A 22,735-nucleotide genomic window follows, 5' to 3' on the forward strand; every position below is an offset into this window, starting at 1 on the left:
ATCATTTTGTGGGTATCATCTGTGCTGGAGTGGGCTTCTGGTGATGGGGCTTCATTTGTACAAGCACTTGTCAGTAGCTTTTCACCTAAAGTCCTGTAATGTCAGTTAAACTCACCAATTCATCAAGTTGCCTTTGCTGGTATCCTTACTTTGCCCTATCACTGACTGCCTATCTGTATGTGGGGACACTCATTCAAGTCTTCCTGGGGATAGTATCAATGTAACAACCGTCTAACAAGCTTTGAGCATGCAGAGCCTTTTTTGGTAAATGCTGTCATTTGTTTCTGGGGGGGTGGTTACAATATAGCCTGAGTATGATCCTATTATGAAATAAACTCTCAGCTGGAGAAGAATCATTATTTTTCAGATTGAAAAAAATAGAAAATGAAAGCTAGGAGTCTGTAATTGTAGTTTTCGAGATTACTAAGCAGTGGTATTTTTTTTTATTAGAAAATTGGAAATTCTGGAACCTTTAAAAGGTATTCTAGAAGTGGCCATAAAGCCAGCCCTGCTGGAGATTTATAAAACGAAGAGAATTGCTCACTAGAGATAGCGAGAGGAATAGGGCCTGGGGTCAAACCAAATACCTAGAGCCAAACCACAGATGTGACTTTGAGATATGAGTTGAAGAGAGAGATCAAGGTGAGGGATGAGGTTTCCTAGCCAGCAGGCATTGCCTGGACATGCTCTCTGAAAGCCCGAGAGACTTTCATTGTGCAGGAACAGAGTCCATAAGGACACGGCTGTAGACAGCCACCTGTTTTCGCTGCTGTAAATCATGGTGACATCTGTTGCAGTTGGTAACCCAACCATAGGCTTGGGACTTCTCTGAAGTACCCTGGGAATTATGGGAATACTTTAACTAAGAATATGTTACCTGAAGTGTATAGTTCAAAGAATTGATTAGCCCTGAGAACACTAGCCATGAAGATCAAACTGATTAAGGAGAGAATGAGAAACAGCAGGTCAGCTGAATAAAAGATAAATCAAATATAAACCAGAATTCATGCTTTGAACCTTTAGAATGTACACAATTTGTTTTTTTAAAAATTTGTACATATATTCAGTGAACGATGATCATTTCCATGCCCCATTTCCCCACCATCTCTTCCAGAATCTCTCTTAACATGACCTCCTCCCGACTTTACGGTCTCTTCTTTGGATAACGGACTAAATCCAAGTAGCACTGTGTGTATGTTCACAGGGTTAGGGTGGCAACCTGCCCTTAAACGTTATGTCTCTCCCTTCTTCAGCAGTTCTCAACACCAGTCACTGCATGGAACTGTTGCTCAAATATGTTTGTTTAATACAAGTTACGTATTGTATTATATCCTGGAAACCCAATCCTTTAACAAGGTGGCTCACAAGGGGTCAGGAGGAGGAATTTGTTAAGGGGAGACGACAGAATGCACTGTTATAGTGTCTACTTCATATGGCTTCCTGTAGCCAGCACTGCAGGCTTTTCCATACCTCATGTTTCCCAACTAACTCGTAAAACACCCAGTGTCATAGATCAGATCCAGAATGTCTGACTCTAAGCAGCATACACCTTTTGTCTCTTGTGTTGCCTTCTCTGAGGAGATGATGGCCAGATCATGCACCCCCTCTGAGCTGTCAGAGAACTACTAAACAAAATTCCTTAGTGCCACTTATTTTTAGACCTTCCCTTTCATATACAACACAGCAAATGACCAAGATCTTCTATTCAAAGGAAATAGGATGGGCTGGACAGATGGCTCAGAAGTTAAGAGCATGTGTTGCTCTCTCTGAGGACCAGGTTTGGCTCTTACCACCTACTCAGTGGCTCACAAGCCTTTATAACTCCAGATCCCAGGCCCTCTTCTGGCCTCCATGTGCACCAGGCACCCATATGGTGTATATGTATATATACATATATACATATATGTATATACATTTATATGTGTGTGTATATGTATGTATATGTGTATGTATATATGTATGTATGGTTGTATGTATATATGCAGTCACTCATACACATAAAATAAACAAATCTTTAAAGCTCTGAATAAATTATGTGAGTTGTCAATGGATGAGTGATCAACTAATAGCTCTCCTAGTAACTGACTTATTTTTCTTTAACAAAGTTGCATAAATCAAAAAAAAAATAAAAAGAAAACCCTTAAAACAAAACAAAACAAAACACAACAAAACAAAACAAAACAAAAACACCCCAGAACTTCAAATCCCTGGCTCCTGGCCTAGCACATCCTCAGCTCATAGGAGGACATAGACATATAAATGCTGGGTGGGAATGACTGTCACAATGCCAAATCAATACTCTGTATCTGTAGCTACAGGCACTTTTAGGGAATGGGCGTGACATACCCACTGCAGTGGTTAGTGGTAACAGTTTTGGGACAAGGCCTGTATCGAAGGAGGAGCCTGCGAAGAGATTTTTCTGCTTTAGTTTATCATGAAGGTGCTACTTTGGCTAGCTCTCCTAGTAACTGACTTATTTTTCTTTAACAAAGTTGGTGTTTTCATGTTTTAGGATCTGATAGGACATTTAATTTTAACTCTGCCTAAGTTACTAGAACTAACAAATAATGAGTCTACTAGTGCTTAGAAAGTTTCACTTCTCCTTTCCTGGGAGCCAACCTTACTCCATTTTGAAAAAATATTTTTATGTTTTGTTTTTCCTCAGCTATCGACTCCTGAGAAAGCAGGTGGCCAATGGTCACTGTGCCCTAAGGAAAGTGGTCGCTACGCCCTGAGCCAGACAAAAACATCGGGGCTGCAAGATATCCACCGTGGCAGAACGCCCAGCTTCTGTGAAATTCCCCCAAACACATTATCCCCTTCCCTGCCTGTATAAATTGCCTGAGAAAATAGAGCTCGACGGACCTTGATCAGAAAATTTGTCTTGTTCTTGTTCTTTGTGTCTCCTGTCGTTTCCATTCTCTCCCCTTCTCTCTTAGGGTACCCTGTTGAGGACTCCGCAGGCCAGGGCACACCTCATCATCATTGAAGATATAAAAACACCAGGTAGAGTTCTAGAAAATTCCAGAAGGAATCCCCTGCCAGTATCCCCTAATTCAATTTTTAGAACCAATTCATATTTCCTTGAAGCCTCTGGCTCAAACTTTAAGCTTCTAAGGAGGAACATGAAGAGGCAACACTTAGAACATTTCTTAGAAAACAGTTTCTAGAAGGTAAACAAGTACTTACTGGCTTCCCCGAGGGTCCCTCTGGTCCAGGAAAACCTGTATCTCCAACAGGTCCTCTCTCGCCCTATAAACGTGTCCCAAAGGGGGGAAGAACATTAGTAAAAGTTTCTTTAAACTAGCACCTGGATACTACAACAGTAGTTGCTGGATACTTAACAGCAGTGTATCTGCTGTTAAGGAGGTGTTAGCTTACCGGCTCCCCTGGAGCTCCTGGAGGGCCTGGGGCACCAGGTTTTCCCTGTAAGAAAATCAAATAAAAATGTTAAGAGACATGCTACTGATGCCACAGACTTCCTGGAGTTTAAAGAGTTACTATATATAGTATTCAGACCCGGACATGATCCAGGGGCTGTAAGATACACACTAGAAAGTGCAGACAGGAGCCAGGAGTGCTTTTGAACACTGGAAGCCAATGTATCTTCACTACTAGAAGTCCTTATGTCTTTTTGCCTCTTCCTTACGCTAGGTGGTAGGTTAAGGATGGGAGTGGGGTGGTGGGTTTTTGTCAAGTTGACATGAACTAGAGTCATTTAGGAAGAGAAAACCTTGATTGAGACAATTCCTCCATGAGATTGGCCTGTGGGCAAGTCTGTGGAACATTTCCATAATTAATGATAAGCCCATGTATTTGAACACTTGGTCCTTAGCTGGTGGCAGTTTGGAGTTTGGGGAGATCGTAAACCTTTAGGCTGTGGTTTTTCCAGCAGAAACAATTAGGCTTCTCAGAGGGTGTTCCTGAAGGTCATATCCACTTCTGGTTCCTGCTTGAGCGCTCTAATATCTGATCTACCAACATGTCAACAGGCAACGCTGTAAGGTCTTTCTGCCCCTGCCCAGCCCACCTCAGCTGGCATGTCCTCCCTGCTCTGATGGGCTGTTGCCTGTGGACTTTGAGCTTCACGTGGCTTCTGTCAAGTATTTTGTCATCAAAGGCTACTAGCACAGTGGTCCAGCAGAGACTGGGAAATGAAGCGCCAAGTGTCAGACTGAGCTGGGAGGGATGCTGTGGAAGAAGGCCTCCTACTCCATGGGCCTAATTGTGGCTGGGAAACGCGGTGTGGGGATATGGGTGAGTATCAGAGACTTGAAAGGGCGAGGCCTCCTTTTCAATCTGCTTTAGAATTCTGGTAGGTGATCCCCCTCAGAGAAGGGAGAAAGAAAGACATTCGACAGAAAGCCCTGGGTAGCCTTAGCTACACTGGAAAGAGACAGACTGTTCTAGAAAATGCAGGAGTGGGTACTGGGGACCTCTATTGAGTAGGTATGACATGTCCAAATGATTTTTATCTTTGCTTCAACTACAGTTATCATCTCGATAGTTTTAGCTAGTACTAGAATATATCTCTGTATCTCTATGTATCTACAATAAGATTTAACATACCCTCTGTTTTGTAGCCATTATCACTTGTAGACTTTCTTAACTGTTTTATTTTCCAAGGACCAGGTAAAAGACAAATTTCAAATCACACAATTGCACATGTGCACTAGGTCCAGCTTTTAACCTTTCCTAATTCTGGAGTTGCCAAGTGCTTCCGGAGTTGTGAAATCTGATTTTAAAGTGCATTTATCAGACGTCAGACCAAATGTAATGTCTTGATATTTCAGCCAATCTATGGTCTCCAGAAACACTTCTGGAATTTCTCACTTAAACTACGTTTTGAAATTTCTATACACGTCTTGATGACTTTATAGGTATCCAGTACTCACTCTTTGAAGACAGATTTAATTTACGGTCATAGCAGAATTTCTTAAAGTCACGTGTAAATGACTGCAATGAGAAGACGAATTTCTTTGTGAGCGTAAGGGAAAAGGTTGAGATAGTGTTCTGAGTACAGTTCCAGAAAGAGAGCCCCAAATGCTGTGAGGAGGGGTGGTGGTGGTGGTGGTGGTAGTGGTGGTGGGGTGGGCCCAGGGCCTGAGATTCAATGTAAATCCCACTCTCATAAAGAATCTTCATTTTATAAAAATTCAAGAGTGCCTGTGAGAGAAGGTCATTTTCATTATTTTTGCCTTTACAATTACACACATATTAGTCTCAGTCCGGACAAATTTGATAAAGAATATCATTCTCTGTGAAACATGTGCATGTTGGGCAGCACTTTATTGTTTATTTGAGCTAGCTCAGTGCAGTTATGGGGAGGTAGTGTGAGCCTCTTTAGGTATGGTGGCCAGAAGCTTTAGGTAGTATGGGGTGGTGACAGTGTAGCTGCAGTGGGGTGGGGCTGAGACTAGGGCTCTTTCCTGTCTTCACAATGCTCCTTCCTATGGTATCCACCAACTTTCTTGCTACATGATAACCAGACTTTCCCTGCAGGGTCACCTGGCAAGTGACAAATGGGCCTCTTATTCATAAACCGTGACCACAAAATTTTAATGAGGGCATCATGAATGAAGATCAGAATTATCCCAAGGGCTCAGAGAAATGATTTCAACCTTTCCGGGAGTACTTCCTATTCATTTGCGAAGACCTTGATGAGATAAAAGCATTTGACACCCGAGAGCAACAAAAATGATAGAGAGGATGGAGGCCTGGTTTATGGCGGAACATTAACGGCAATAAAGCTCCACTAATAACCCTGGGTGAGGCAAGCACCCGGGCAGATTACAGCTGCGTGAGGGAGCCTGATGTACATGCCCCAGGATGTGAGCTTGGCTTCTGGAAGATGGAGAAATGTTGCAATATGACAGGGATGGAGATACAAGAAGTGTTTTCACAGCTGGGCACACACACTAATGCACAGCCATGGGTAACTGGATTTCCTAAGAAACTTGGGAGGGAAAAACAAGAGACAAAAGAGAAAGATCAAAATAAAGAACAGACACACCAAGGTCGAAAGAGAGACAAGCTCTGGGCAGTGGCTGCCCCTACAGTCACAGGATACTCCAAGCCTCCTTGACCACTAGGTACAGACTGAGTATGGGCACAGAAACACATACCTGTGAAGCTAAGATGAGATAAACCCAACTCACCGAAATACCTGCTACTCCTGGAGGACCAGCTGGGCCTCGATCTCCCTGTTGGGATGAAGATAGAAATGGCTACTTATAATGACGTCTATCAACTCTTTACTTTTAGAATCATTGGTCAAATAGTAATTTGACATGCCATTGTGTATGGAAGGAAAAATTCTCACAAGGCCATAGGCCTAGATCAAGAGTAACAGCCAAGCCTAAACACACACACACACACACACACACACACACACACACACACACACACAAAGTCAAAACTAAATTGCCTTAACAGGTTGTCTTCACATACCAACTGTTTATGTAAGTGTGAATAATGAAGAAGATGCTGTGAATTTAAGAGGGTGTGGGGTTGGCAACAGAGTTGGAGGGAGAGAAAAAGGGGTAGAAATGATTCGAATACAGTACTTATGTAATTCAAAGAAATTGGATTTGTAAAGCTTTGTTTGGGTATGATAAGTACAACTGATGTTAACATGAACAAAGAAAGCTAGAAGAACAGAAAACAATGAAGGCACAATATAACCTATTATATTTTCTCCCTTGGGATAACAAAGTGATTCATAAACCTAATGAAGACCATTATTCGTAATATTCCTTTGACTTATTTTAAAAGGAAACCATACATTCTTACAGCTAAAGCTAGTTAATGTTTAAAATTCTACCCATAATAAAAATCATTACTGTGATCTGAAGGATTAATCACACTGAACGTTTTCTAGAAATCCCTCCTTAACCTCACCCCCCTGGATGCAAGGGTTAGAGTAGAAAGACTGAGAACTGAAGATCTCTAGTTCTTCTCTGCTGACCCAGAGAAACCCATTTAATTGCTCTGAGAATGAGTTGGGTGCTTTGCAAGAGGCAGTGTGGTGTTTTAGATACAGTTGACAATGCCTCATATGCTGGCAACTACACATGGGATAATACAATGACAATTTTAAAATAAAGATTTATATATGTATGTATGTATGTATGTATGTATGTATGTATGTATTGTATGTGTGTTATATCGGCATGTGCATCTGCCTGCCAGAAGAGGCCAATAGACCCCATTACTGATGGTTGTAAGCCACCATGTTTTGTTTCACAGTAGGATGGCCACGGTGATAACTCACTGTTTATTTTACAGTACTTAGAGGAGCAGATCTCCAATATTTTTGTCCCAAAGAAGTAACCAATGTTGGAAGTACTTATATCACAGCAATCCTGATATAAGTTCTATATACTGTATACACATATAGCGACTTCATAGTTCACCTCTAAACCATTATGTGTCAACTAAAACTTAAGAAAAAAACAATCAGGAAAACGATATACCCACGTAATTCTCATTTGTTCCATCTTGAATGTGCCGTAACTTTTCATCCAGTGGAAATTATTACATGTATGATAAATACCAATGTTCAGAAGACCTCCAGTTTTGAGAATCTTCACAGCCTTGAATCTCTTTTCTCTAATCATCTTGCCTCATGTGTTCATCATTACATCTGGGATACTGTCAATATTTACACGCCTCCCAGCATCTTATTCTCAAACATTCCAGCTTTCGGCCATCAGCATCCCAAGACCCTTGACTCATTATGGTTCAAAGTTTTCACTATCCTTCACTCCCATGCATGGCCTGATTCTTTTAACCCAGTTAGAATTCTGCAGTCACTTGCTTTCATCTCTCCCTGTTGTTAACATGAATCTCTTCTTCATATAGCTGTGCTTAAGTGCTCACTTATCAAAGCCAGGGCATTGTTTAAACCCATTCGCCTCTGTTCTGTGTCTTCACTTGAAAGTCCGCACTTGGCTGCAGAAACGTAAGTAACTGAGAGGACTGGTCTGTTCATACCTCTTTCTTTCCATTCCTGACTACCCATCATGCTAGTTGCTTAGTCATGAAACTTGGAGTCTTCCTGAACAACTCTTTAGTTTTTATCCTCATTCAATCAATCAGAAAACCCTGTTGATTCTTTCTTCAAACTGTGTCTATAACCTAGTCATCTCTTACCCTATCTGCCATATCTACTCTGAGTCAACCAACAGTATCCACTTGGATACTGGAATGGTCTGCACTCTAGTTCTTCAAAGGCCGCTGTGTTGAAGACTTGTTTGCCAGTCTGTGGTGCCATTGGGAGATGGTGAAATCTTTAGTCTATAAACCCTTACAGAACAACGTCAGGTCATTGGAGGGGTGATCTGAGACTATAGCTCTCTCTTGTTTCTCACTCTTTGCTTTCTGGCTACCATAGGCTCTTGCATATTTTACTTCTTCAACAGACCACAAAAGCAATGAGAACAATTGGAGGGGGAAACCTCCCAAGCCATGAGCAGAAACAACAGTTTTTTCTTTATAGGCGTTTGTTACAAAGCTGACAAACACCACCTTCTAGCTGGCTTTGTTTCTGTCCAACTGGTTGTTGTTGTTCTTATCAATGGCTCAGGGTTTCACTTAGAGTCAAAGATTAAAGTCTTTACAATGACAAATAAGTCTCTTTGTTCATGTTTATTTAGCTCCCCTCTTTGAAGCATGAGTTTATTTATTTTCTAATACACCATGAACCAAGATAGATCTACCAATCCCACATCTGTGAGACAACTTTCATCAAATGTAATAGATGCTCTGGTTACTTTATGACAACTAAAGACAAAACTAAAGTTACCAACGAAGAGGCTATCTCAGCTGGGGAATGGCTTTCAATGGAATGGCTCAATAGACCTGTCTGCTGGGCACTTTCTTAGTTAATGATGGATATGGGTGATGCCCCCACTGGGCAGGTGTCTTAAAACATCAGCTGAGCGAGTTAAGGCAAGCAAGAAGCAGAACTCTTCCATAGCTTCTTCTGTTTCTGCTTCCAGGTTTCTGCTTGAGCTCCTGCCCCGATTTCTCTTGATGGTGGAGTGTGATATGGAAGCATAAGGCAAATAAACCATTTTATTCTCCCATTGCTTCTGGTGAGAATGTTTCATCACAGCAACAGAAAGCAAGCTTGAAGACTAGATCATGCCGGAGCTCATCTTGATCTCTCACATCCCTTGTAGCAAAGGATACAGTTCCTCCAGTCGCCACACTGAGCAGCATGGCTTGATGTGCTGGGGGGAGGGGGTACCTTTCTATGCTACTCCCACTTCTCAGACCTCATACCCAAGACTTTTGCATTCACACACTGACCTTCCTATTACCCCCGGAGGAGGTGGCCTGTCTCAGGATCTTAACATCTGTAGCTTCTGCTCCATGAATTACTTTCTTCAACCTTATGAAGAGGTGGCTAACTCACCTCCTTTAAGTCACTGTATAGCTCTTGCTTTCTTGGATATCATATGATCACTGTGGGGGCCCCACCACAAGCATGCATAATGCCCTTTACCCATTCTACTTTTAAAAAAAAAACCAGGATTCATTCATTTATTTAACGTACATCAGTTTTTGTATATATATTTTGGCGAAGATCCCCGGAACTGGAGTTACAGACAGTTGGGAGCTGCACTGTAGGTGCTGGAGATTGAACCTGGATCCTCTGAAAGGGTAGCCAGTGCTCTTAACCACTGAGCCATCTCTCTGGACCCAACCCATTCTACTTTAATTTCTTTCTGCAGTATTACCTGATATCATTGTTTTTATCTCGCATATCCAATTAGTTCCTGTATCCTTCCCTAGAAAATGAGTCCCACAAGTAGAAAAGATTCATTTGTTTCATTTCTTATACATTCATTTTATGTTTAATAAAACAGTTATTGGCATGATAGGAGGTAAATACACATTTCTGAATATGAGCAAATACATTTTTGACTTCTGTGCTTACCTTTACACCAGGAAATCCTTCTAGTCCTGGCAAGCCCATTGCACCACGCTCTCCCTATAAAGAGGAACAACAACCAAAAGTTTATAAGCAACGGTTTAAAGTCAGGGTCTTTATGTCCTATGTTCCTCAATACTGATTTGAAACTTGGCAAGGGAATAGTATCTTCTTTTTCCAAATTAGGTGTATGAAAATAGGTTTGGGAATTAGAGCTATTCTCCAGGCCATTTTCTGATTAATTGTTTTTATTCTGATTAAGAATCTAATTAGGACGAAACCCTCTAGTTTATTAATAACTCAGATTTTAGTAAGAATTAAAATGAAAAGCAGATTTTAATAAAGTTTGCCAATTTGTGAGACACCTGGGGTGGCTAGCTTATGATATAATAAGATTGAACTCTTTATGAAGCAAGAGATCTCCAAGCAGAACATGTAATATCCTTAACACGTCTGTAAACGCTTAGGAATGGTAACCTCAGTCATTCTAAGTCATTGCACATGCTGATGGGTACTGAGAGGGGATAGACAGCATTGAAAAAACAAAACTAAATAAACAAGTAAAAGCCCTTTATATATATTCTACCGCATGGTCCCAGACTATAGATCTTTTAGTAAGATATTTGGAAAATCTATGTTGAAAGATGCTGATTATTTGAACAAATAAACATTGTGATCAAGAAGGATGTAGAGTTGGTCCAGAGAGAGGCTCAGTGGTTTAGAGCATTGGTTGCTCTTGCAGAAGACCTTGGCTCAGTTCCCAGCACCCACAAGGTAGCTCATAACCACCAGTAACTCCAATTCCAGGGGGAATACAATGCCCCCTCTACTGGCCTCTTGTGGGTACTGCATGCATGTTGTGCATGGGTATATGCAAGCAAAGCACAGAAAGATAAACAAATCTTTAGAAAAATAGAGAAATGGGTAAAGTGGAGAGTTATCTGAGAATTTCTTATAGGTTAATTACTGTTAACTGAAAATATTTTCTTAGGACACTAGATATTTTAAACTTAACAACACTGGCAGGGTGTGGTGGCACATGCCTTTAATCCTAGCACCTGAGAAGCAGAAGCAGAGGCAGGTGGATCTCAGATCACTGTGAGTTCCAGGCTAGCCTGACCTATAAAGAGAGCTCCCAAGCTAGCCAGGACTTTGCTGTGAGACCTGTCTCAAAACAAACAATCAATCAATCAAACAAACAATCAATACAACACAGAATAGCAAGCTTATCAATTGTATTCTCTGTAGATATATTTTTGTACACAAAATACAAATCTGAAAGACTTTTAAAGCTGTACACCCATACTTACTACATACTATTAAACACGGAGCATACAACTTGGTATGTTTTATGTTTCAGAATATAAAAAAATTCTCTTTAGTATAAAACCTGTCAATCATAAGAATAAAAAATAAAAAAGGTGTTTAGATTGTATTCTGGCTGGGTCTATATGAAGGAGGCCCCTAGTTATTGATGCATGGAATATATCCCGGTATCATGTCTGTTTGTTTATACTTTCAACAGTCTTTCCTTAGGATAGAAGAAGCAATCAATTAATTAATCAATCAGCATTTGTTTGAGACTACATAGTCATTAAAATATTTAATTGAAATCACTTAGACATTGAATAGCTAAGGAAAAAAAGTGGTTTGCATCTGGAAATCAGCCAATTATTCGCAGATTCAACTGAAGGTAATTTTTTTTCCTCTATGAAGGTTTATTCGGAAGATTATTATTGCCACGTGTTATATCTTGAATCTTAAAGATCCTCCCAAAGTGAACGAGTTTAAGGGCTGATCTGCACTGTGGCTGCACACGCAAGAGGGGACCATGAGGACTTTGAACACATCAATTAACCCATTATAGACTTATAATTTAATGGGCTGTAGGAACAGGGTTTGGTTATAAAGGAGAGATGTCTTTTGCTTTGTGCCACCTTGAGACTAGCAGCTTCGTCTCCTTAAGTGTTTCCCGGTACATATTCCAGCTCACCATAGGTCGGACAATGGACTGAAACCTTTGAAACTGTCTGTCAAAACAACGATTTTCTCCTTCTGAGTTGCTTATCTCAAGTGTTTTTTCACAGTGGCACACAGCTGACTTAACATGTCATGGAACTTGAAGGACACCTAGAGAATATGTTTCCCCACCCACCTCATACGTGTTCCTGTTTTAAATACGTACTCAGATGTTGTGGATAGCCCCGTCCTTGTATTTTGATACTAATTCCCCTTTCCTGTGAAGGGCTGCAGAGGAGGTGTGAGTCATTACACAGGTGATTTCTAGTGAACCTTCTGCCCATCTTAATTTATAAAATAAAGGCTGGAGCCAGTGACTGGGCAGAGGAAGGGGAGGTGGAGATATAAAGGTTGGTGGGAAGAGGAGGGGGAAGGACGACTGGGGGACTGGAGGAAGACAATGGAGGAGGAAGACAACGAAGGAGGGGATGACTGGGGAGCAGGAGGTAGAAGGAGAGACACAGGGTCTGGAAAACCCTCAAGTTATAAGGGTCTCATAGCTGGGGAACAGAGTAGTGTAGGGGTATCTGCCCAATCTAGGCTTACAGAATATATTCATAATTACTGAGTTGTGTTTTCATTGACTGGTCATATTTGAGTTGGAGATTCAAATATCTCCCACTACACTCAGACAGTACAGTTCTCACTCCTGGCTTATTCCTGTGCCATGGGGTGTGGTTTCTCCAGACCCAGCAAATGGTGGGTGACAATGAGTATAGCGTGTGGCTGTGTATAGGAATATAGGACCCGAGGTTGTAAATTCAGGGGATTTTGTTTGTATGATAAGTGTGAATATCTGCACAATATTTAATCCCATGACTTTCTATCTGTTTTTGTGTTTCACTTACACACGCTTACTTTCTAAACAGAGACTATATTTCAGTTGGTTTCTTATTATTTATTCTTTCTCAGCTAAGAAATATGGGGTCTAATTTCTTTGAATTTTACTCAAACAGTCTTTATGTTTTGACCATCTTTTTTCCAGTGCTAATAAATTAGAATTTACCCTTTGGTAAAACATTTACAAATTTTTCTCACTCTGATCTGCAATTATAAACATGAGAACTTAAAGAATGTCCCAGAAAAGTCAATGAGAAGTCTAACTTTATCTCTGTGACTTATAGGGGTGTTGTTTTATAAGTTAATAAGAGACTAAGACTGGGGGGATTTTTAATCAATATGATGAAAAATAGAAATAAAAAATGAACAACATATTTCTAGATGGACATATATAATAGTACTTTAAAAGTTGCAAACACAGAAATGGTAACTTCCTATATAACACACTTGGGGTTCAGAATATAATACTAAGGACTTGAAATGATTATTTTAGGGTAAATCAAATAGACATCCAATATATACTGCCCAGTAACAATGATAACTTCTTTGAGTACTCTCTTTTGGAAAAGTCACGTTCCATGCTTTGTCTCTTTTCTGGTTTAACATTTTTCTTTCAGACAGTTTTACCAACTTCTACTATTATAGTAAAATGACTTTTTTTTTTCACATAGCAATGGAAAGAGGTTGGAAAGCTTATCTCACTATTAGGCACATTTAAGTTTCACTTCTTTCCTCAGAGGTTAAAAGGATATACAAATGGGACACAAACGATGGAATATTTGCTTGGAAAGGACATGGCAGGAAAAGAAATGCCAAAGGTTAGAGGGAATCTAATTGAATCTGGCAGAGCTTTTGTAAGGATGCTCCAGGGTTGAGAAAGGCGCTGAGAACAATTATCATCCTTTGGGCGGCTGGAGGACATGATCTCCTTCCTTGCTGAGTGTTAACCTCCTGCTGTTTTCCACTCAATAAGCAGGGTTATGACAGTCTACGCTCCCTGCAGAATAATTGCCCAAGACTTGCAAAGTAAATAAACAGCCCTCTCCCCTTTTCTGGTTGGTGAGATGTCAGACCTAGTAAGGGATTTCTCTCCCTTAAGTATTTCTCTTCCACAAGTGACTTTAAATTGCATCCATCATCCAGAGAAGGTCGTCAGAGGACAGTGTTCCATTTATCAAGGGCATTCTATGTGCTTTCCTACATCAGAGGGCAAGTTTTAAAACCCGCTGAAAGAAAGAGCAGAGCCTCAAGGGGAGGCGGAGAATAGGGACTAAAGCATCCTCAAAATAAAGAACACATTTGCTGAGATTTCTTCATTTGCTTGCTTGTCTGACACCTTCACTGATATACACCTAAGATGACAGCCTATCTTTGCCTGGTGCCTTTTCTAGTGTTAACAAAGACTACAAAGAAGTAGGAACATACATACCACTGGGCCAGGATCACCTTTTGGGCCCTGGAAAAAAAAAGGTGTAGAAAGATAGTTTAATTATGACTAAGCCACCATTGTAGAATCTGAAGCACTTTCCTTCAGATGCTCGTTAACAAATATAAGGACGGTACATATTTTGCTTTTGCTGATGTTTGGATTTAGAGTAAAGTTTAGAAACATAATTTGGGGTCTAGAGAGATGTCTCAGTGGTTAGGAGCCCATAATGTTCTTCCAGGGGACCTGAGTTCAGGTTCCAGCACCCATGATGGGTGGCTTATGACCACCTGTAACTCCAGTTCCAGGAAATCTAGCTTCCTCTTCTGGATCATACAGGAACTGCATGTATATCCCATGCATATACTACCCCCAACCCACCCCATATCCTTAAAGTAAAATAACACTAAATAAACAATACAGTGCTACTTCTATGAACACATTTGGACATTGATTTAGAGCTTAGATTAACCATAAGGAAAGAGACACCACTGCACTAAACGTTTTCCATAATTAAGGCTTTGCTTGCTATTTCTTTTAGTTAAATTGGCTTCGCTTCCTTGCTCCTTTGTAATACTGGGTGACATTTGTGACATTCAGTTTTCAGTGAGCCCTCCCATGATTACTGTGCTCCAGCTAAGGCAGCTTAAGGATAAATCTTCTGTACTTACTGGGGGGCCCGGAGGTCCTGGGTAACTGGGAACATTCACTCCTCCCTTCAAGAGAAGAGAAAGCAGATGAGAAGAATGTATAGATTATAGATCTATAGATCACAGGTAATTAGACATGGAGGTACCTGGATTTTATATAAGCTCCCCATGCCATTTCCCTCGTTGAGCAGGACACCCTTAGGAAAGAAATGAGACTCGAAAGTTAGCACGTGTGACTTCAGCCATTTTACCAAACTGTATTCTTCCTATATTAACTTTCACTTAAATTTTTCCCCTGTTCTATATTTAAGGTGAATTTAATACCATAAACCAAATACCACAGTGTTGCAATATTTCCAAACAGCGGGAAAAGCTGGACAAAGGAACCTAAGCTATGCCTGGAACACTCGGATGCTTCCGGTTGGGATTTGAATGGTGTTCAGGTCTGGCAGATGAAGCACTAATGCATTCGGATGAAAAATCTCACCTGCTCATTAAAATTCAATGTCTGAATAGCCAATTTACTGTGTTTCCAGCCTGCTGACCTGCAGGCAGCCCTGCAGTAGGACTGGTGTAGATGTGAATAGGGAACCATTTGGCAACTTCGAAGTGATGTTCTCCCACAGTCACTTCAAGCCAAACAGAAAATTAAGGTGAATCAGAGAACTTCATTCACAACATCCTGTGTGGATGCTTCTACAAAAATATCTTTAATAACCAGGGAACAAGAACTTGCTCAAAACAAACAAACAAACAAAACAACAAAACCAAAACTCTTATACATAAATATGGAGCATAAAACTGCATTCATTTTGTAGCTTGAAAACTCTTATCCAGCCGGGCAGTGGTGGCGCACACCTTTAATCCCAGCACTTGGGAGGCAGAGGCAGGTGGATTTCTGAGTTTGAGGCCAGCCTGGTCTACAGAATGAGTTCCAGGACAGCCAGGGCTACACAGAGAAACCCTGTCTTGAAAAACAAAACAAACAAACAAACAAACAAAAAAGAAAACTCTTATCCATATCTGGAAAAAATGCACTCAAAACATTCAGTTTGGAAACGCTTAGAAAGGATAATAGATTCTAAAATAAAAAAATAAAAAATAAAAATCCAAGCATGATTTCATTTTTCTTGTTATTTTTTTTTTTATACCTCAGCTGCAAAAATGAGGAAGCCTTTATTTCATTATTGCTTGGGGATGACGGTAGAAGTAGCCGGGCCCAGAAAGCACCGTTCACATGCATCTTCAAAACAGCAAGTAGAAGATGATGCCCTGTCTGTTATCCTTTTATTGATTCTTCATTCATTTGGCAATAATTGAACATGGGCTATATTTTAATACACTTAGCCTCGATGTAAGAGACTTCTAAGAAAGTTTCCCAGAGAAGATGTATATTCTGTCTTAAAATAATATCTAGAGACAAGAGGCAGATTTCTTAAGCCTTACAGACAAGCACAGGTTTCTTTAATGGTCTCATGATATATTTTTTTCTTTTTTCTCCCCATTGAGGAGAAGGCATATTTTAGAATCTGAACTCCATGAGTTTTCCATCGATCAGATGCAGAACGTGTTTAAGAAAGCAGAGACCAAGACAGTTATGTGTAAACATACATCTGGGGGTTCTGGGTTTAAGAAAAACACACATCTGTACACAGACTCATAACATACTCTTTAGTTTTCAGAAAGCTACTGTGAGACCCCACCCTTTCTCTGCTAAATTTAGCTTTTTAAATTCCTAGGAGGTAATGCTGGAGAAATAGCAAGTGCGGGCCTCAGCTCTGCTGCTATTCAAACATGGTTCCACATGAGGGCAGACTTGCCACAGAGAGAGGCCCCTCTGCTCTCCACAGCCTCCCTGAAAGAGTACAAGTCTGTGTAGCTGGCCAGAAGACATCCATGGCTCTGGAGCATTTTTCTCACTGTGTTCCATGGAAGTAGAATATCCTCACATCTCAGACACTAATTATGAGGTAAACACAAACAACATCTTTGAAAAAGCAAATTGCACGGTTGGAAAGGATGTCTTCTTAAGGGCCTTTTATTATCTGTGAAGTTTTATGGTAGTCAAATGTTTCTCCATCTTTTGTTGGAGGTGTAGAGTCAGGTCAGTCAGACTCAGGTATCCCGATTCCATGGAAAAGAAGTTTATAGTATACAAACAACTGTAAACACTGCATATTTGCAGCTGAGCTGAACTAGGGACAGGTTAGGCCTACCCAATGTCATTTACACACACACACACACACACACACACATGCATGTTCACACACAAGCAGTCACGAAAGCACGCACACATCAGAATATTTTGTTTTGCAATCATCTAGATAACCAATGTATGAGCCATAAGTACACAGAATTAAAACCTCAAACCACTCACAGGGGGTCCAGGAGGTCCAGGTTTCCCAGGGGGTCCCTCACTACCCTGCAAGAGAGACACAGGCCTGAATTAATAGTTTGGCCATTTCCATCCCGAGTTGGTGAAGCAGGTTGTTCAAAGAGCAATCTTCCGAAATCACCATGGCTTATCATTTTGCTTCAGCCTTGTAGTCTTATCCTGCTTAGCTTGCTCCTTGACCCAGTGACATACATTTCCTCACCCCAGGACAGTGACTAGCTCTTTTCAAGTCCATCTAGACTCTCGATATGGCAACCCTAGGGAGTGACAATTTCACTGGGGACAGACCAGTTAGGTAGGTGACCTGTCCTGGGCTTTGAATACAGATGGGGGAATGTTTCCTCCTATGTGAGCATGAGGTACAGGGTAGAGTTCATGGGACCAGACTGTGGGCTTTGAGACTGTGGCTCTCTGGATTAGCCTTCTCTCTTGGCGTCGCCTCCGCCACCTCCAGCCTTTTAGAACTAGGGAGATCATTACAGTAAATGTAACTGAAGTATGAAATCACAACTAGCGTCACATCTGTTGGTTAGTATCAAACTCTACAACCAGGTGAGGTGTGTTTTACTGAGTGGAAGCGACTTTGCTGTGACACTATTTAAGGGAAATGGTCTGTGCCGTTTAAATAGCTACTGTCTTCTGCTTGTAGAAGACATAAATCAAAAAACCAAAGGGGACTCCAATAATTGCTTACTGGACCAATAACTACTCTGTGATTATTTTGAACTGAAACTTGGTAAGTGACTTTTACAAAGCACGGAAATACTGACCCATCTGCAGTAAGCAATTGTTGCAGCCCCTTTGGCTTTTCGACAGTTGTTCCTATAACAGCGCACTGCTTTTAGAACTGTATCATAATAAAATGTTCTAAGTCACATTTATCAGGGACAGTGACAACACAGAGCATTCGATGCCCAGGAGGAAGTTTGAGGGATGCCAGTCCTCTTCTAGAACTGGACTGAAGGTTTTATTTCAATACTCACCTGTTTCCTACCAACAATGGAAAACATCACAGATCATATATTTATCAGTATAAATAAACGGTAAAGTTTCTCACGCCATGCACTGCTTGAGAATGGATATCCTGAGTGAGCATGTTGTATCTTTCCCCAGACTGCTTTGATGGTTGCCGTCTCCCTAAGACCCCCTCTGTTCTGCTGACCTCTGCCAATGTCCTTCAGAACATTACATCACACTTCTCATGAGTCAACACACAGTATGTGCCTATTGAGAATACTCCTTCCCCCCTCCCCCACACCCCCTGTCCTGGCAAAATTAGAAGGAATATTCTCATTTGTGCCCTCAAGCTCATTTCAGCGTGGAATTCCCATTAACCTCAAAGGCCAGTCAAGGGCCGAATACTTTTCATAAAGAATAGAGAAAAAGGGCCGTCGGGACAGAGAAAGATCCTTAAGATATTAGCAGGATAAAAATGTGCTGAGGTTCTCTAGCACATTGTTTCCTTTAAGCGTCTTGGGGATTTTTTGCTCCATGATACCATCATGTTCCCTCTTGCTCAGGGGGCTGGTATCCTAGCAGGCATGCAGGAGATACTTAATTAGCTTATGTGGCTCTTTGCACTGATTTCTTTAATCTGAATAGCTTTAGCTATTTCACCCACTCGGTGGCTATGGCTGGACCATCACTGCAATGCCAAGTGAGATCTTACACCAAGTCAGCTTGATGCTCATGTGCTGTTGACCTCCCCTCCAGACCATAGCACATCTGTCCAGCTGTGAGCTGAGATGGTTAGCTGAGATTTAGAATCACCATGGCAACACACCTCTGGGTGGATGTGTCTGTGAGGACATATCCCAAAAAGTTTAGTAGGAGGACCCACCCTGGATAGGGACATCATTATCACACAGGCTGGAGTCCTAACTGAAAAAGAAAGCAGCACAGTAGCATTCATCTTTCTCTGCTCCTTGCCTACAGATGTGGTATGAACTCAAGACCTCAAGATTCTCCCTCTACCATGACCTCCTCACCATGATGAACCCTTCTCACCTTTGGCTGTTTAATTCAGATATTTTGACTAAAGTAACCAATACATTCTTCTTCCCAGGGGACATAGTTTTCGTCAATTCCTACCAAGGCCTTCTAGGGACAGCTTTGCCAGATGGCCTCACAAGCCCTTTGGTTATTGATCATTGTCTTGATAGCCAGCAAGGTAGCTTCTGGAGCCTGGGAGCTTGTTCGAAATGTTTGGGCTCTTCTCCCCTAAATTTACAGCATGAATCCAACTCATAGGATGATGAATTAGATGGGCCCTTTAGGAGATAGGTCATGGGGTGGAACCTTCATGAATGGGATCAGTGTCCTTATAAAGAAGCCCAAGAGAGCTTAGTTACGGTTGAACTACAAAGAGACTCATTTAGAACATGCCCTCTATGAACAAGAAAATGGGCCCCACTAGCTAGCAAAACCACCAGTACTTTGGTTAGGGATTTTCTAGTTTCTGAGATTTTGAAAGGTGCTGTTTAGAGCCAATTTATAATTTTTTTTTTAAAAAAAAAAAAACAAAGAGAACAAGACTCAGCCATAGCTGGAAGTCTCTGATACATTAAAATCTAGCTGACCTTTATCTCTTTAGGAGGCTTGAACCCATCACCCTTCCTCACAGATGGATATCTCAGCTTCTGAACCAAGTTTGGATTTTCTATCTCCAAACCCAGTGCTCTCATCTGTGAATACCGTGTTCAGACCCCTTTTCAGACTTCCATCTTTGCAAGTCCACTCCATGAATAGTCACTGCCTAACACACATCATCTGTAGGCTGCTCTTGATTGCATGGAGCTCTCAGTAAATGGTCCCTAACCCAAGCCCCATTTTCCTCTGTACCTTGTCACCTTTTGCTCCAGTGGGACCAGGATGTCCAGTTCTTCCTGTTAAGCCCTATGAAATGAAAAACCGAGTTTGTTATGGAACCAACAAGTCAATGGTCAAAAGGTGGTGGACGGTGGTCACTTAAACACCCATTTCAAAGGTCATATGGTCCTAATTAAATTGGTTCTACAAGCTTATATTTCTTCAGGCTGATACAGCATCCCTGTCCTCCTAATAAGCCCTTGCAAGGTTAAAAAATTTCTGTGGGTTTTTTTTTTCACCTTGGCTAACCACATTTAATGACCTTAATTGAAACCTTTTGATACACTTAAGAATTTAGCCTTGCTGTTTAAATGGCAATTTACATAACACGTCTTTCTAAATGAGGTATAATTTTGGTAGCGATCAACATCTTAAATACTCCAATACTGGGCAGAATGAAAAATGTGCATACCGAGTTATGTGATCTGCATTGTAAAAAGAAAACAAAAGTTAATCTTAATTCTTCTTTGAGAATAGAATTAGCAGTAATTCTTGTGGTTTCTTTTACAATTCTCTTTCATAATTTTAAGTTTTACTTTGTAGGTGCGAGCATAAATGATAAACTCTTAATTATGGCAAACCCATGACTCAAATTTATTAAGGGGCGATCACCTCTTATTTGAGAGACAAAAATAATTTATTGGCATACGAACTTTAAGCAAAGGGACAGAGAGGTTGAGACATTGACTTTAGTGGAGTTGGTTTAGCAAGGAAATGCATTATTTGAGACAAACTTATACAAAGATTATTTGTTGGTCTGAAACTCAAGTGTAATTGTGTGCCCCATCTTTTATCTGGTAACTGAACTTTAGGATTGGCTAGAATTAAACTCTAAATAAGAGATTGGGTTTGGCAGGTTGGAAGTGAAAGAAGATTCTGTTCCAGGAAAACAAGATAACCCAAAGATATTGCTGTGTTCAAGTGGGCATCAGAAACAGAATTTTTTTCTTTTTTAAAAAAATTACATATAGGAATACAACAAATTAAAGCTGATAATCTTTGGCCTGTTATTTTTCTTTAGAAAAATCTCAGCTTGTGTTATCTGAATATCTGAATATCTCTTCTAAGGTTAGTGCCAAAAATTTATAACCAAGGAGAGAATGTACTTGAGTATTCTATTTCCAACAGAGTGAGAAACAGCTCTTAGGCTTGGCAAAAATTCTGATGAGAAGACTCCAGGACACTGAGAAGGCTTAAATAATCTTAGATGAAAGTTGGAGATGCTGGAGGAGGCTACTTTTTAAGGCAATGGCTGAGCTACACAGAGATACAGAGCAGGAAAGGCACCGGGAATATTAATGCACCATGCACTATTCCTACAGGTATGGCATGAGGAAACTAGTCTTAGCAAATACTTACAGGGGGTCCAGCTGGGCCAGGAGCTCCTGAGAGGCCAGGAATTCCTTGAAGACCCTGGGAAAATAAACCAGAATTGTCAGATTTTGGTGTTGGATGAATTTACCGTCAACCTCAGTGAGATTTCCAGCACTTTTAGAGGTTTTCTGGGGTTCAGAATATGGACCATCTATAATACTGCTATGACCATATACCATATATAACACACACTATTACTTGATGTGTTGTGGGAACAGACATAAGTTTTAGGTTTTTACCCCTTTTCTATAAGAGGCTTAGATCACATTTTAATTAGAGGAAAAAATATTATTGACCTGTTTGTTGTTTCAGAATCAGAGGAAATGCATAGAGTTGTAGATGCAAGGGCTGGGGTTGTAGCTCAGTGGTACAATCCTTGCCTAACAGTCATCAAGCTCAGACTTTGACCACCATCAGCGTAAACACTGACCAAACAAATAAGCAAAATAACACACAAAGAAAAAAAGACCCAAGTTCTGGATTGAATGGGACCATTCTTTCAAGAGTCAGTCTCTTTACTGAATAAAGTATTTTTATGTTACTCTAATATTATTTGCTATATTAGAAATCCTCTCTCTAATGTTCTTAAATGATGGATTTTTTTTGTTTGTTTGTTTTTTTGTTTTGTTTTTTCGAGACAGGGTTTCTCTGTGTAGCCCTGGCTGTCCTGGAACTCACTCTGTAGACCAGGCTGGCCTCGAACTCAGAAATCTGCCTGCCTCTGCTTCCCAAGTGCTGGGATTAAAGGCGTGCACCACCACCGCCCGGCAAATGATGGATTTTCATGTTTGTTATAACTATCAAGCAAAGTGACTGTGGTAAAATGACTGCATCTGTATTTATGAGATGTCAACAGGACTAGGATGAATCAAGGTTCTTTGTACCAATAGGCTTAAGAATAAGTTCATTTTATCCTATATTGAAGAGACCACATGTTGTTTTCAGGTTTATTCATGATATACTGTGGTAGTTTGAATGTGAATAGCTTTAATAAGCTCATATATTTGAATGTTTGGTCCCTAATTGGTAGGTAGTAGAACTGTTTTGGAAGGATTAGGAGGTTTGGCCTTGTTGGAGGTGTGCCGCTAGGGGTGAACTTTGAGGTATCAAAGCCTATGTCAGGCCCAGACACTCTCTCTCTCTCTCTCTCTCTCTCTCTCTCTCTCTCTATCTCTATCTCTATCTCTATCTCTATCTCTATCTCTATCTCTATCTCTATCTCT

At 40.7% G+C, this 22,735-nt stretch overlaps 1 protein-coding gene across 1 annotated transcript in view; it reads right to left on the reverse strand.

The window, feature by feature from the left end:
- The window catches only part of Col19a1 (collagen type XIX alpha 1 chain), a 298,384-nt gene that overhangs the window by 20,942 nt on the left and 254,707 nt on the right, over positions 1-22,735 (reverse strand). Inside the window, exons 34-43 of the mRNA XM_028767241.1 lie at positions 21,498-21,551; positions 20,112-20,165; positions 17,253-17,297; positions 15,022-15,072; positions 14,897-14,941; positions 14,229-14,255; positions 9,947-10,000; positions 6,159-6,203; positions 3,382-3,426; positions 3,190-3,252 (exon numbers count right to left, since the gene is read on the reverse strand). Of these exons, the coding sequence (XP_028623074.1) occupies positions 3,190-3,252; positions 3,382-3,426; positions 6,159-6,203; positions 9,947-10,000; positions 14,229-14,255; positions 14,897-14,941; positions 15,022-15,072; positions 17,253-17,297; positions 20,112-20,165; positions 21,498-21,551 (483 nt within the window). The remainder of the gene's footprint in view (positions 1-3,189; positions 3,253-3,381; positions 3,427-6,158; positions 6,204-9,946; positions 10,001-14,228; positions 14,256-14,896; positions 14,942-15,021; positions 15,073-17,252; positions 17,298-20,111; positions 20,166-21,497; positions 21,552-22,735) is intronic.

The sequence above is a fragment of the Grammomys surdaster genome, unplaced genomic scaffold (assembly GCF_004785775.1).
Source record: "Grammomys surdaster isolate TR1022 unplaced genomic scaffold, NIH_TR_1.0 171, whole genome shotgun sequence".
Taxonomy (NCBI): Eukaryota; Metazoa; Chordata; class Mammalia; order Rodentia; family Muridae; genus Grammomys; species Grammomys surdaster.